Source organism: Armigeres subalbatus, chromosome 1 (genome assembly GCF_024139115.2).
Source record: "Armigeres subalbatus isolate Guangzhou_Male chromosome 1, GZ_Asu_2, whole genome shotgun sequence".
Taxonomy (NCBI): Eukaryota; Metazoa; Arthropoda; class Insecta; order Diptera; family Culicidae; genus Armigeres; species Armigeres subalbatus.
Window position 1 is genome coordinate 285,564,853 of NC_085139.1, and position 15,323 is coordinate 285,580,175.

At 42.2% G+C, this 15,323-nt stretch overlaps 1 protein-coding gene across 1 annotated transcript; it reads right to left on the reverse strand.

Annotated features, from left to right (window-relative positions):
- Window positions 1-5,094: 5,094 nt before the first annotated feature.
- On the reverse strand, window positions 5,095-9,936 carry LOC134207403 (uncharacterized). Its single transcript, XM_062683127.1, has one exon. It carries the CDS (start codon window positions 9,934-9,936, stop codon window positions 5,095-5,097), a length of 4,842 nt encoding a protein of 1,613 aa, XP_062539111.1.
- Window positions 9,937-15,323: the final 5,387 nt, after the last annotated feature.

A 15,323-nucleotide genomic window follows, 5' to 3' on the forward strand; every position in this document is an offset into this window, starting at 1 on the left:
AGGGTGAGCTTGAAGCGCTTCTCTTGAGCACTGCTGAAGTACAACCATTGGGTTAAGAATAAAGTTGGATTTGCGCATCAGTAGCACAACTCAGACTTAAATGACTAAAATAAATACTCCCCCTAAACAATTAGAAAATTCCCATAAGAAAAAAGAAAATTGCCAATAAAGAAATCAGGGTATGAGCAATAAATAAATATAAAATTTCCACAAATAAAACAAAATTTCCATAAACAAATAAAATTTTTCCACAAAACAAAAATAAATAAGCACTTTTAAAAGCAAAAATTGCAATTATAAAAGAAGAATTTTCCATAAAAAAAATTAAATGTTCCACGAAAAAAAAAAAATTTCCATAAATAAATCAATATTAGCAATAAAAATTTCAAAATTTTCCACAAAATAAATATATTTTTTCCATAAAAAAATAAAAATTTTCCACAAAATGATCAATAAAGAGCAATAAAAAAATAAGAAAATTCGCATAAAAAAATATAAAAAAGCAATGAAACTGTACTTTTTTCCATAGATGACCCATTCTTTAAAAGCGTTTAAATTTCATGTAAAATTTCATCAGCTTTATTGCTTTTTTGTATTTTTTTTTCTTATTTTTTTATTGCTCTTTATTGATTATTTTGTGGAAAATTTTTATTTTTTTATGGAAAAAATATATTTATTTTGTGGAAAATTTTGTAATTGTTTATTGCTAATATTGATTTATTTATGGAAATTTTGTATTTTTTTCGTGGAACATTTTGATTTCTTTATGGAAAATTCTTCTTTTATAATTGCAATTTTTTGCTTTTAAAAGTGCTTATTTATTTTTGTTTTGTGGAAAATTCTTAATAGTTTATGGAAATTTTGTTTTATTTGTGGAAATTTTATAATTATTTATTGCTCATACCCTGTTTTTTTTATTGGCAATTTCTTTATTGTTTATGGAAAATTTCTAATTTTAAATGGAAATTTTATTTAGCTGCCGACTTAAATATGACCAAATTCCAACGGTCTTCGAGACGCGTTATGTGGTTTAGTTAACCACAAACCATTTTTCGACGGTCTTTGAGACGCGCCTTGTGATTTAGCAAACCACAAACCATTTTCCGACTGTCTTCGAGACGCGTCTTGTGGTTTAGCAAACCACAAACCATTTTCCAACGGTCTTCGAGACGCGTCTTGTGGTTTAGCAAACCACAAACCATTTTCCGACGCCCTTCGAGACGCGTCTTATGATTTAGCAAACCACAAACCATTTTCCGACGGTCTTCGAGACGCGTCTTGTGATTTAGCAAACCACAAACCATTTTCCGACGGTCTTCGAGACGCGTCTTGTGGTTTAGCAAACCACAAACCATTTTCCGACTGTCTTCGAGACGCGTCTTGTGATTTAGCAAACCATAAACCATTTGCCGACGGCCATCGAGACGCGTCTTGTGATTTAACAAACCACAAACAATTTTCCGACGGTCTTCGAGACGCGTCTTGTGATTTAGAAAACCACAAACCATTTTTCGACGGTCTTCGAGACGCGTCTTGTGATTTAGCAAACCACAAACCATTTTCCGACGGTCTTCGAGACGCGTCTTGTGGTTTAGCAAACCACAAACCATTTTCCGACTGTCTTCGAGACGCGTCTTGTGATTTAGCAAACCATAAACCATTTGCCGACGGCCATCGAGACGCGTCTTGTGATTTAACAAACCACAAACAATTTTCCGACGGTCTTCGAGACGCGTCTTGTGATTTAGAAAACCACAAACCATTTTTCGACGGTCTTTGAGACGCGCCTTGTGATTTAGCAAACCACAAACCATTTTCCGACTGTCTTCGAGACGCGTCTTGTGGTTTAGCAAACCACAATACATTTTCCGACGATCTTCGAGACGCGTCTTGGGATTAAGCAAACCACAAACCATTTTCCGACGGTCTTCGAGACGCGTCTTGTGGTTTGGCAAACCATTTTCCGACGGTCTTCGAGACGCGTCTTGTGGTTTAGCAAACCACAAACCATTTTCCGACGGTCTTCGAGACGCGTCTTGTGATTAAGCAAACCACAAACCATTTTCCGACGGCCTTCGAGACGCGTCTTGTGATTTAGCAAACCACAAACCATTTTTCGAGACGTGCCTTGTGATTTTTCAAACTGAAATATATCACTCGTCACATTTTAACCACTTGAATTCAACTCACCTCATGAAATCTGCCACAGGATCCAAAAAATAGACTGGCCAGGATCGCCAAAATGTGTAGCCCTGAATAGCCGAAACGAAGTTATGACGGCGACTCTCCGTCGATGCGTGTGCACGCGGAGGTCTGACTGCAAGAGGCAAAATCATGGCTTGCTGCTCGCCGATTGACACGCTGATGTGTGAATCTATTGTAACACGCTTAAGGCATTTTACTCAAACACCACAGGCTGGTCACATTGTTCGTATACCGGACGAACGTCAAGCGAAGATAATATTTAGTAGAGAACCCGGAAGAGGCCGCAGGCTTCGTGGAAGGCCGCGTACACGATGGCTTTTTGCAGTTGAAGAGAACCTGAGGGCGCTCAACGTTCAGGGCGACTGGAAGCGATTGGCCCAGGATCAAGTCCAGTGGAGAAGGATACTCCATTCGGCGTAGGTTCATCGAAAAGCTGTAGCCCATGAAGTATCAAGTAAGTATGCTTGACACCTGCTTGATTATAGGGAGTCGAAAAAGAATTTATTTGCAGTAACTAACCGAATATAAATATTAAATATGTTCGCATTAACGAATTCGCCCTAATACCGGTTCTAAGCTTCGATGCAGAGTACACGAGCTTTGTTCGCCAGTGACAGGCGTATGAGGTCCTTGGCTTCATCAACTCCTTGTGATGGGTGATTGATTTCTACCTAGCTTAGTAGGAAATGGTTTTGATAAAACATTTCTCACATTCTTTTAGAACTCTACAGTTCAGGTATTAATTTAAAGTTCATTACTTGTACTTTGTTATGCGTATAAGATCGACTGCAACAATTTGCCCGATGTCAAGTAGCAAAAAAAATCCAATAATAATGTAACAACTTTTTTATTTTTCAAGTTTTTAAGTCACAATAGCCGCCAAACGGCTTATTTTAATATTATCTAAAACTTTCTAGAACATGCAACAAATGTAGAAATTAAAGTGAAAAAGATATGATAAAAAAACAATTTTAAGTAACGGAATTACGAACTTGGTGTCTTCGACAAAGTTTTTCAAGAGAACCTTTGCTACAACTTTTATGAAGAATCAAACCTTACATATATGTTGTGTAGTGTAAAAATTTAATTTCTCATCTCACTTTTAGGGAGATTGATCAGTAAGCTGAATACATCCAATGAAGCGCATTAACTTACTGATAAAATGTCTCGAAGACACCTGTTCCCGGTCGTCAGAACAAACACCGTTCTTCTAGTTACATACTTAGCAGCTACAAAGCTGTAATTTATTAGATTTCAGTTAGTCAGTGGTCGGTAAACAGTATTTAAAACAGTCTTACAATTCAGTATTTTTCTGTCGCTTTTAGATGGGTCGGTAATTGAGGAGAAAACGTGAAACGTACAATCTGTAGAAATTACACAATTGGTTTCGGGTTATGTACTGTTTAACACGGACTGAATAATGGAAAGAGCTTCTTAATTGACTACAAAACGTACCTCAACTGACTGATATTTTACACTATCTGTGCGATGCTGACTACTGCCGAATACCGGGTACAACTGTGCACTAAATTCAATGAGAATAAACTTAAGATGGATTTCAACTAACTACAGTTCACAAACTTACTTTAGATAATCGAAATATTCCACTACTAATTTTCACTTATGCCTATCAAAATGTGCTGACTGTGCACTATTACGATATACTCTGAATGAATCAGTTCTTCTCCTTTCTGTCTGCTGCTGTCCGAACTGTCAGTCCACTCGGCGACAGCCGCTCAGTTGCCAGGGAGCGGACGGTGGTTTCACCGTCGTTTCGCGGTCAACAGTGTTGCCGGTAACATCCCCCGCCCGTGAACTACTTCCGTTTCCGACGCGACTTCATCCTCCTTCTTGTCGTTGCTCGCAACATCCAGGACTGCCAACTTCACTGCCGGCCTGGCGAAGACTCCTCGAGCTGTCTGTACTACTGCACGTCGAACTTGTCCTGATTTGTCCGGAAAAACCTCCAGAATTCGTCCTCTTTCCCAACTGTTCCGTGTCTGCTCATCTATTATCACGACTAGGTCACCAGGTGCCAACGGCTTCACATTCTCGAACCACTCCTTGTTAGCATCGGTAAATACTCCAACACCCATCTGCGCCAGAACTCGTCGACGATGTTCCTGGCGATTGACCAGCTGTCTCGGAGACTGACTGACTGATCAACTGTTGGCTGCTTGATACCGCTTGAACCGTACAGCAAGAAGTGATTCGGAGTGAGCGCTTCTTGATCTGCTACTTCCAAGGCTACGTAGGTCAGTGGACGATTGTTAACGATCCCGTCTGCTTCCAGCATTATGGTTTCGAATACCTCGTCACTCGGATGATGCGGACTGTCGGATATTGCTGCCATTGCCACTTTTACGGACTTGACCATCCGCTCCCATGGGCCTCCCATGTGCGGCGCTGCAGGAACGTTGAAATGCCACTGCGTACGGGCGTTAGTAAACGTAGCTGCACAATCCTCGTTGATGGCCTTAATCATCTGGATCTCCTCTGATAACTGACGGCTGGCTCCCACGAAATTAGTACCGTTGTCCGAGAATACTTCCAGCGGAGCTCCTCGTCGATTCACGAAACGCCTGAACGCCATTACGCAAGACTTCGTTGACAGACTGTGTGCTAGCTCCAGATGAACGGCGCGAACTGTGAGGCACGTGAACAGACATATCCACCGCTTCACTAAACTGCGACCGACTTTCACTTCGAAGTGACCGAGGTAGTCCACTCCAACGTACGTAAACGGACGGATGAAGGGAGTCAGACGAACTTTCGGGAGCGGTCCCATCATCGGTGGAACTGGAGCTGCTTTCTTAATCTTGCAGTACTGACAGCTACGACATACGCTCCGCACTACTGTTCGCATCCTCGGAATGTAGAATCGTTGTCTCAACTCGTTGCACACTGTCTCGGTGTTCGCGTGCAGGAACTGCTGGTGGAAGCTGAGCACAACGAGATATGTAATCCGATGACTTCTCGGCAACACGACTGGATGCTTCGCTTCGTATGAAATCGATGGAGCTTGTTCGATTCTGCCGCCAACCCGTAGAACTCCTTTTCGTCCAGGAATGGAGACAGCGCACGAATTGAACTGCCTTTTGACAAACTTTGTCCTTCTTCCAACAGCTGAACTTCTTCCGGATACGCCTGTGCTTGCGCCTGTCGCCAAAGTGTTTCTTCTGCTTTCGCGAATTCACTCTGGCTGAGTACCTTAAGCGATCTTGTCCCGCTCGTTGAATGCTTCCATACCGCTACAGCTCGGTGAACATAAGCTGTCGCACGTAGCAGTCTGTTCCAATTGGAAAATCGTTGAATATCTATCACTTCCACTACTGTACGGTGTGTGGCAACGAGGCGAATTTCTTCAGTCGTTACATCTGCTTCCGCTGTATCTCCTGGCCGTTCCGTAGGCCACTGACTTTCCGGATCTTGCAGAAATAGTGGGCCCTGATACCAACGGCAATCCGGATCGAATGAAGGCCCCCCATTCCATTTCGTGGCATCGTCCGCAACATTTTCGCGAGAAGGAACGTAGCGCCACTCATCCACACTGGTCAACGACAGGATTTCGCCAACACGGAAGGACACGAACTGATGATACCGACGACTATCGGAGCGAAGCCAGGCAAGAACTGTCGCTGAATCTGACCACAGGAAACGTCTTTGGATATTGATGGTAAGAGCTGAGCAGATATTCTGCAGTAGACGGGAACCCATCATGGCAGCCTGAAGCTCCAAACGTGGAATGGATAGCGTTCGAAGAGGCGCAACTTTTGTCTTCGCTGCAATCAACGAACACTGACTCTCTCCGTCCACTGTGGTTCTGAGGTAGGCAACGCACGCACAGGCTGACACGCTCGCATCTGTGAACACATGGACCTGGATATCGCTGACCTGCTGCGGACAGAAATCCTTGAAGAAACAGCGAGGAACGTTCACTTCGTTGATCTGCCGATACTGTTCGATCCACCTTATCCAAAGCTCACGTGGCTGCTCCGCAATAGGCTCGTCCCAGTTAGTGCCTGTTCGCCAAATCTCCTGCATCAGGATCTTCCCTTGGACGACGAAGTGTGCGATGACTCCTAAGGGGTCGTAGAGTTTCATCACGATACGCAGGACTTGGCGCTTCGTCGGTTCCGCCCAATCGGTGCCTAACACTTCCTCCAATCCCTGGTGATTGAATGAGAATGCGTCTTCCGACGGAATCCATGTGACGCCCAGAACACGTTCGCATATTCGGAATTTGTCTACTGGCAGTGGTTTACTGATAGCTGTAGTCGTCTCTCCTAGTCGGTCTAGCACTGCCTTCTCGTTGGACAGTATCTTCCCAAACTGGAAACCCGCTGCTGCGTGGATATCTTTCACTTGATGAACCAGCTGTACTGCTTCTTCCACCGAGTTGACGCTGTCAAGGAAGTCATCAACATAGTGGTTCTTGGTCACTGCTTCTACTGCCCTGGGATACTGTTCACTGTAGTTGGAAGCATTCCAGTTCTTCACGAACTGCGCTGTACATGGAGAGCTGGTAGCACCGAACATCGCCACGTTAATCACGTAGACTTGTATTTCTTCTTCCGGATTACTTCTCCAAAGAAAGCACTGCGACCATCTGTCTTCATCGCGAATTAGGATTCTGAGGAACATTTCCCGAATGTCAGAGCACACGGCGACTTTCCCCTGTCTGAATCGCAACAGAACGTCCACTAGCGAGACAAGGAGATCTGGACCCTTCAGTAGCATATCGTTGAAGCAGACTCCATGGGCTTTCGCGGCCGCATCCCATACCATCCGAATTTTGCCAGGCTTCTTGGGATTTATAACCACTCCAAGCGGTAGATACCAGACACGTCGAGTATCCAGACTGCCGACCTCTTCCTGTGAAGCCTTACTGATATACTGCTTTTGCTCGTAGCCGTTGATCTGCTCGTTCACTCTTCGTCGTAGTTCCGTATCTCTGGACAGACGCTTCTCCAATCCCAGGAGTCTGTTCATCGCCATCTTGTAGCTCTCCGGAAAGTGGATATTGTCCTTGCGCCACAACAAACCAGACTCGATTCTAGTTCCTCGGCGAACTGTACTTGCCTCCAAAATGCTGCGTGCTCGTTGATCTTCGTCGGACTCAAGGTGTTTCGTAACCACAGCTTCTTCAACGGCGAAAAACTTCTTCATCGAATCATACAGATCACTGTTACTCATTTCCTGATCGACGTGTAGATTCAGCTGCTCCACGGATTCACCTTCACTTCCAGAATTTCTTCCATAGATGCACCAACCGAGACGAGTTTTCGTTGCGACTGGATCACTTCTTCCACCTTCGCGAAGCTTCAAACTGGTAAGGAGATGCACGTGTTCGATTTCGATGATCATACTGGGTTTCGCATTCACGTAACTGCTGACGGGAAGACCTTGTAGGTGTGGATAGGATCCTGACAGATCGGAATAGTTCAACGTTTGACTGGGAAGTCCTAGCTCACGCACCGTCCGTACGTTGCTCAACTGGAAGGTATTTTGTTTCCCAGCTCCGGAAATCTCCACGTTGACCCTTTTGAAGCTTTTCTCGTGTCTACCGATCTTCCCTGTCCATCCTAGCCAAAGGTTGTCCGGCTCTCCGTCAATCCCCAACTGAACTGCAACTGCCTCTTCCAGTAACGTTGACGATGATCCGTCGTCCAGGAACGCGTAGATTTCAACTTGTTTCCCATATCCGTAAAGCGTGACTGGCAGATAACGGAAGAGAGAGAACGACTTCGTGTGGTGGTAGTTGTGCTGTATCGCTTCGGTTGGCTTCGTTGTCTCAGCGGATTCGCTTCGGCTTGTCTGGTTACTGTGCAACAGCATGTGATGACGAAAACGACAGCCATCCACGCCGCACTCCTTTTTCGAGTGGCATGGCCATTTCCGATGCGGTACTAAACACAGACGACACAGATTCTTCTGACGCATGGCTTTCCACCTCGCTCCTATATCCAAGGACTTGAAACTGGAACAGTTCAGTATCTGGTGGTTGTCCTTTCCGCAATACGAACAGGCTTTTGAAGCAGACCTTTCTGTCGACGTGTCCTTCTCCTTCTTGGCGGCATCGGACGATTCGTTGGCGTGAGTGAATAACTTCTCCCTTGGCTTCGGCTTCTTCACGCGAACTTGCTTGTGTTGATTTTGTGCACAGTCCACGTCGATGGTGAGCTCCGACGCCAAGTTCACAAGGCCTGCCATGAAACCGTTGAATGTCGCCAGGTTGACATATGCAACGCCTTGCTTGTAGGTTCCCCACTGCATCTTGAGGGATGTGGGCAACTTATCGACCAACTCCTGAAGCAACATTGGGTTCGCCAAATGTGCTTGCTGATCAGCCAAGATGATGTGATCGACCAAGTTCTGAATGGCCAATCCATAGGCCACAATCGTACTCAGGTGCTCCACTTTAGGGGCTGGCACGTTCCTCACCTTCTTCAGAAGCGAACTGATCAAAATCTCCGGCCGCCCGTAGAGTTTGTGAAGCGTATCCATCACATACGGAACAGACGCTGGTAACAGCAGACGACTTCGTACGGCTTCTAAAGCGGAACCTCCCAAACTCCGTTGTAGACGGGCCAAATTCTCCGCATCGGTATATCCGCACACCTCCGTCGTGTTCTTGAAAGAACTGTAGAAGATAGGCCACTCCTGCGGATCGCCATTGAACTTGGGAAGCTCACGAGGCATTACCTGGCGCGCTGCGAGTTGAGCACTAGTTGGTCCTACTGCAGGACTCGATTGTGTTCCATTCGGCAATCCAGCTCCCGCAAATGATGGTCCAAACGAATTCGTTACTGGTAGGGCCGCTGAATAACCTAATGGTGCATTTCCGTGCAGAACTGCTGAACTATGCGGAACATTACCGAAATAGGATTGCGACGAATTCACTCGAACTAAATCTCCCGAAGCTACTGCATTCGTTGGTGCTAGATGAGCCATTGGAGCGGCTGTGTAGTACGGAAGACCTCCGTAAACTGTTGACATCAGACCACTCGAACCAACAAATGACTGCGATGCTGCACATGGCGCTGAGGACACTAATGTATCCCGTGCAGCGAACGTAACCGCCACAGAATCGGTATTCCCGACTCGAATATCTTGCATTTCCGGAAGAACCACATTGGAAACAGTAGAAGCTACTGAAATAAGCGGAACCGATGATGCGAGTTGCGTAGCTGCTGATGTTGGAGCAGATGCCATCGCAGAAGTTCCTTGTCCGGAAACCAGCTGTTCGTATGATTTTGCCAGAGTGGGAACATTTCCAATGATTCCCGAAACAGGAGGGCGCAATAGGTTCACGTTTGGCGGAACAGAAACATGCGACGAAATATCCGGTAACGACGCAACTGGTGTTTGTAGTTCGCGAACCACTGCGGCTGGATGAATTGATTCACTGACTGTGTGAACCGGCAGGGCAACTCGATTTCCTGACGACGATGGCTTCGACTGTCCAACATCCTCCACCACAGCTCCCTTCAACCATTTCTCCAACTGGTCACGCTTACTTTTCACACTTACTCCAGTCTGCTTACTTTTTCCGCTCACTCCACTGCGCCTGCTAGATGAATCCTTTTCGTCGGCAATCTGCATTAGTAGGTTGTATCGCTGCTTCAAATACTCCTGTTCTTCATCCAGCTGCTTCAATTTGGCTGCTTCCTCCATCTGCAGCTTTTTCAGTCGGGCTTCCTCCTTGGCTTCTTCTTCCTTTTTCTTCATTTGCAGCTCTTCTTCCGACCGCAACTTACTCAGCCTACGTTGTTCCTCCAGATGCTGCAAGCTGAGTTGCAATCGTTGAGATGCACGACTACTGCTTTTCAAACATTTCAAACATATTTATTTTATTTATTTATTTATTTTATCACGCTTACTACTACACTACCAAACTGCACGGGCCACTACTGTGGTGCGGGATCCCAGATGAAAGCAAAAAGGAAATCTGTACTGACTTGGATTAACTGCAATCAAACCTCCGGCGGCGACGACGAAGGCGGCGGCGGTGCGATGATGATGGTCTATAATCGTGGGTCGTTCAGTAGGCGGACGTCTTCTCGGTTGTTTTACTCCTCGGCAGGGACCGGCGATGGGCAACAATCATCCAACTTCGGATGAATTCTTTGTAGAATTGTGTTTGTTCTGACGACCGGGAACAACACCATTATGCTAAATCTATATAGGGGGAATGACGGCTTTGGCAGGTTTTGTTCTATTATTGGAAGGGTTTTTTTGACTGGAATATGCTCAAATTTGGCCTAAACATTCTTTGCATATCAAAGAATATTGTGGCCAAATTTCATAAAATTTGGTCGACAAAAACCCCCCTGCCAATAATAGAACAAAACCTGCCAAAGCCGTCTTTCCCCCTACATAAAAATGAATTTCTGTCTGTCGGAACCTTATAGACTCCGAAACTACTGAACCGATCGGCGTAAAAATTTATATGCAGAGGTTTTTGGGGTCGGGGAAGGTTCTTAAGATGGTTCGAGACCGCTCCCTCCTTTGGAAAGGGGGGCTCCCATACAAATGAAACCAAAATTTCTGCATAACTCGAGAACTAATCAATTTTAGGCGAAACGAAGTTCGTCGGGTCTGCTAGTTGAATAATAAAGGTACTATTAAATAAACGTGCTCAAAACACGATTTTAGTCACGGTGCACTGGCGTGCTGCTGGCAACCCCGCTGCTTTACACGCCATTGAAACTGCACCAATGCGTCATGGACGTTGAGCATTAAAGAAAGGCCAATCTCAAGGAATTACATCTCACTCACACAACCTACTGCCTTTTCGCTATTTATTTCCATTGCGAACCATTTACTATTCGCGATTGAACACTACGTCTGCTTAATGATAAACCAATAACTGTATGTCGTATCTTCGTTTTTCTTTAATCGAAATAATAAATTCACCAGACTTAACTATATCACCGTCAAACTTTCTCTTTTACTGAAACTTTAAAAAACGTGTTTTTTTCCGGAGCATCAACGTCAGCGATCCTTCGCTTAAGAAAATCGTTTCCAAAATGAGCCAAGTATTTCAATCACACGTTCATTTCTTCCGGTGCTGACTTTGCGTTCCGTTGCGTTTCTCTTTTTCCTGCGTTTATTTTATTTTCCCTTCAGGAACATTTTCCGTGTCAAGAGACGTATAATAATAACCCAAATTACACGTTAAATAAATATTAGCATGCTGTATCGATAAGTCGCAAATTCTATTCGAGTGCTATCACTAATCTTTAAAATCATTACGCTATGGCGAAAACTTAACAACGAAATAATGTACTGTTTACGCAACACAGTACAATTATTTTGGTGCTTATGTTATGAACCATAATACTAAGTTTGCAAAATAGCACATTTCCTTTGTTGATAATTAAAATAACGTGTTATTCCGTGCATAGTGCGAACATGGTATAAATGTATAATTGGGTTGTTTATCTCAGAAAAATATCGAATTTTTGGCAGTTTAACATAAAGAGCATGCTTTTCTGATCTCCAACATGTTTTTATTTTGTTTGTAAACCTTTTATTTACATTTCTATACAGCAAACAATAAGCCATTTTAATCGATAGAATGACACTAACATTCATAGAATGACAGTTAGCCCATGCAGCATAAGAACAAATTTTTAGTCCCATATAAATTTAAAATGCAAATTAAAAATAGTTCCGGGCTCCAAAAATTCTGAAAAATTGTTGTTCAGCTCAGTTTTTACCGCAGATTCAGAATATGTAAAAACATACCCGGATAAAAATGTACTATTGGTTCAATTGTGTAAACAATTGAATTACCATAGAATGTACGGTATACAATAGGATACAGTGCCCGTTCGATTATTGCAAGACCGTTTATTGCAACGCTTTTTAATTGCAAGTTCGATTATTGCAACGTGTTGCAATTAAAAAGCAGATAACCGTCACTTTCAGATGTCAAAATATCGGTCTGTCATTTTAAGCGGGGGGCTTTCCAATGGTAATGCATAAAAGAATTTAAAAGCTAGTTGAAAATACATAAGACAACAACTGTGTGTCGCTGTTGACTGCTATATGACTACTCCGTCAAGATTCGGTTTTTGATAAGTCTTTGTAATGTTTTAATTCCTGTTTAAGTTTAAAGTTACCGTTTAGTGAGTGATCGTGCCCCAGAAGACCAAAAGAAACTGAAGTCGCAAGTTTTTAATGCACTGAAACAACGTTAAAACCTGGGTGCTGCGGATAGAGCCGCTTTTCTGCGCTCAAGCGAGTAGAGGGATATTTTGAAATCACTCCCATAAACAAAATTATTTTACAGTTACTTAGCTGTCAAACATTTCCCGCTCTTCGAATTTCTCTTTTCATGCTACATGAGGGTGTACAAATGCGCTAGACTAGAAATCGTAAATCATTAAGGAATTAGGCAAACTATAATTTACATACCTGCAATCCGTCGATACGTTTAAACCACTTTGATGGGCACTGATAAAAATAAACATTGATATGCCCCTTCGCTTTTTTTACATTCGATTTGGTATGTGTCAGTTGTTGCAATTATCGAATGCCATTCGTTAAATGCAATGTAAATATTTTGCAATAATCGAACGGGCACTGTATATTGTTTCTTGATGGTTGCACAGGTTGTATCCACACTGAGGATACAATACATCAACATATTTCACTAATGTAACAATACTTGCAATTGTTTTTTAAACATTTTCGTACATAAGATTCATACATTGATAACTTTTGAAACGTGTCTTTACATTGCATATAAACTATATAACAATATTTGCCTCAAAGCGCCAAATATGCATTTTTCCCTTTAAATTGCATTGTTGAACAGTAAAGCTGTCGCAACTGAGAAATCAAAAATCGTATTGTTTTACTATACAAATACAATACAATCCATTGTATTTTGAACAGTTTTGTTCGGATATTTCAACAATATATTAACCATACACTCTATTGTGTGACGAAAAAAATGTATGGAAAAATCTCAGATTTTGTATAGTTACGATACTTAACAACCCGTACATTCTATTGCGAAAACTTCATTTACATTTGAGTAAATGGTTCATAACAATACATTCTAATGTATTTCTATGGTTTAATTTACAATACAATCTATTGCCAATTTAATGTTATTAATAGTAGTGTTACAATAAATTGTATTGTTATTTTACTGTATTTTTTATTCGGGTATATACCCCTAAACAACCCAATTCCCTATAGGCACAGTTATATATATTCACTCATAATTCTCCTTTTTCTTTTAAAAGTACAATATCGATTCACATCTTTTTATAGTATGTCAATGCTTTTTGACATTTAGGTGTATGTAAATATTTAGCCAGTCAAAAGTGAAATCGTGCCAAGGAGAATAATTGTAGCGGTAAATGTTACTTATTTTTTTGTTTTACTATTAATTCTTATTCGCAGCCCTATTCACTACACTGTACTCATCTGATTGCAGACCAGTATTTTATTGGTATAGTATTTTACTTGGCAGCTCCCGCGTTGCTTGGAAAGTTCGGGAACACAAAGGGAAATTCAATACGCGTAACAATGTTTCCCACCACAGTCCCCAAGCAGTTTCGAAAAATGGTTTAGCAAGTTATAGAACGTACATGAAGTCACCAATAAATGTATAAGGAGGGCTTCCCAAAGATCAATTATGGGTGCTAGAATGACTCATTGGCAGGCTCCTTACGAATTTCCAGGAGGATGAAACAAAAATCAGTTGACATTTGTAATACATTTCACACCCACAATAATCACCTCTGCAGTATTTTTCAAAACACTTCAAGGATCTTTTTTTATTTCTCCAAAACTATATAGAAGGCATCCTGAAATTAAATGCGAAAAATATTAACTCTTAGGTGATGCTAACTTACTTGTAACTTCCGTTTCACGACCACCGCGATCATCTCTGCTTTCAAGCTGTCCCTTATTGAATCATCTGCGGGATTTAATATCCCTATAGTGAGCTAAATTCGTGCACTCAATATTTTAAAAGATGGGCATGAAAAATATTGACATATGGTATGTTTTGGACAGATTCAATGGCTACTTGAACAGTACCATAAAATATGTACACAGCAAATGCAAATTTTAAGCAACCACAGTTTATTTATGGCTAGTGTAAGAAGCTGGATATCCACATAATAACAAGAAATACCGGAACTAAGCATTAGTTATCAGCAACAGACGCAGATTATTGTGCAGCGAGACATTCTCCGTTCGTAGAATTTAGTATATCAAGTTGGAATACGACAATTATTGGAAGAATCTTAGCAAATTTGCATCTCGATGTTCCACGTCTCGATATCTCTCCTTACGCCGATTGTTTTTTCGGTTCCTTAAATCTACATACATTTGGGCTTTTTACGTCTCAATAACCTCCCTACACACCAATTTCTTAAAAAGTATTTCAGCAAAATGCTTTGCTGAAAAACAACCAGCAAATTCAAAACTTACTGAAAGTCAGTAAATTGATTCGTATTTGCTGAAAATCAGTATACTTTTCCAAATTACTGATTGTTCAGTATTTTACATCAACTGTCAAACATTAAAAAAACAAGTTTTACGCGCTGTTTATTTTTCATTACTTTTTTCTGTGCCTGAAAACCCCTTATTTTTTGAGCCGGCGTCTAATCCTGTCGTAAGACCTAACCCCTGGTATCAAAATAACGACATGACCACGGTTCGACGATGTTTTATAGAACTAATTCCCACTACATATTTTGTATTATATTACTTTTAATCACTTATGTAGCAGTTCAATTACCGGACCCTGTATGACATTCGTTTTGTTGTTGTTTTTCATAGCAACGAGCTTTTTCCGATCTAGTACCCATTTCAATTTTCATTCCTTTCCTCGATCTCTCATCCTTATCTGGGGTGGCATTGTGCATCTCGAATCGAATCACTCGATTCGTACGTTTTTGCATTCTTTTCGAAAAAATTGCGGCATTATGTGTTTCGTTCGACTTCATTCAGTCGCAGTACAAGATTTCGAATGGTGCTGTACTAGCTCAATCGAGTATGTTCTGTCAAACGAAATGTAAACAGAGAGAATAAGAGATAGCTGTCTCCGTGTTTAGTATGCCGCCCGCTGGAGAGACAGCCTTCAG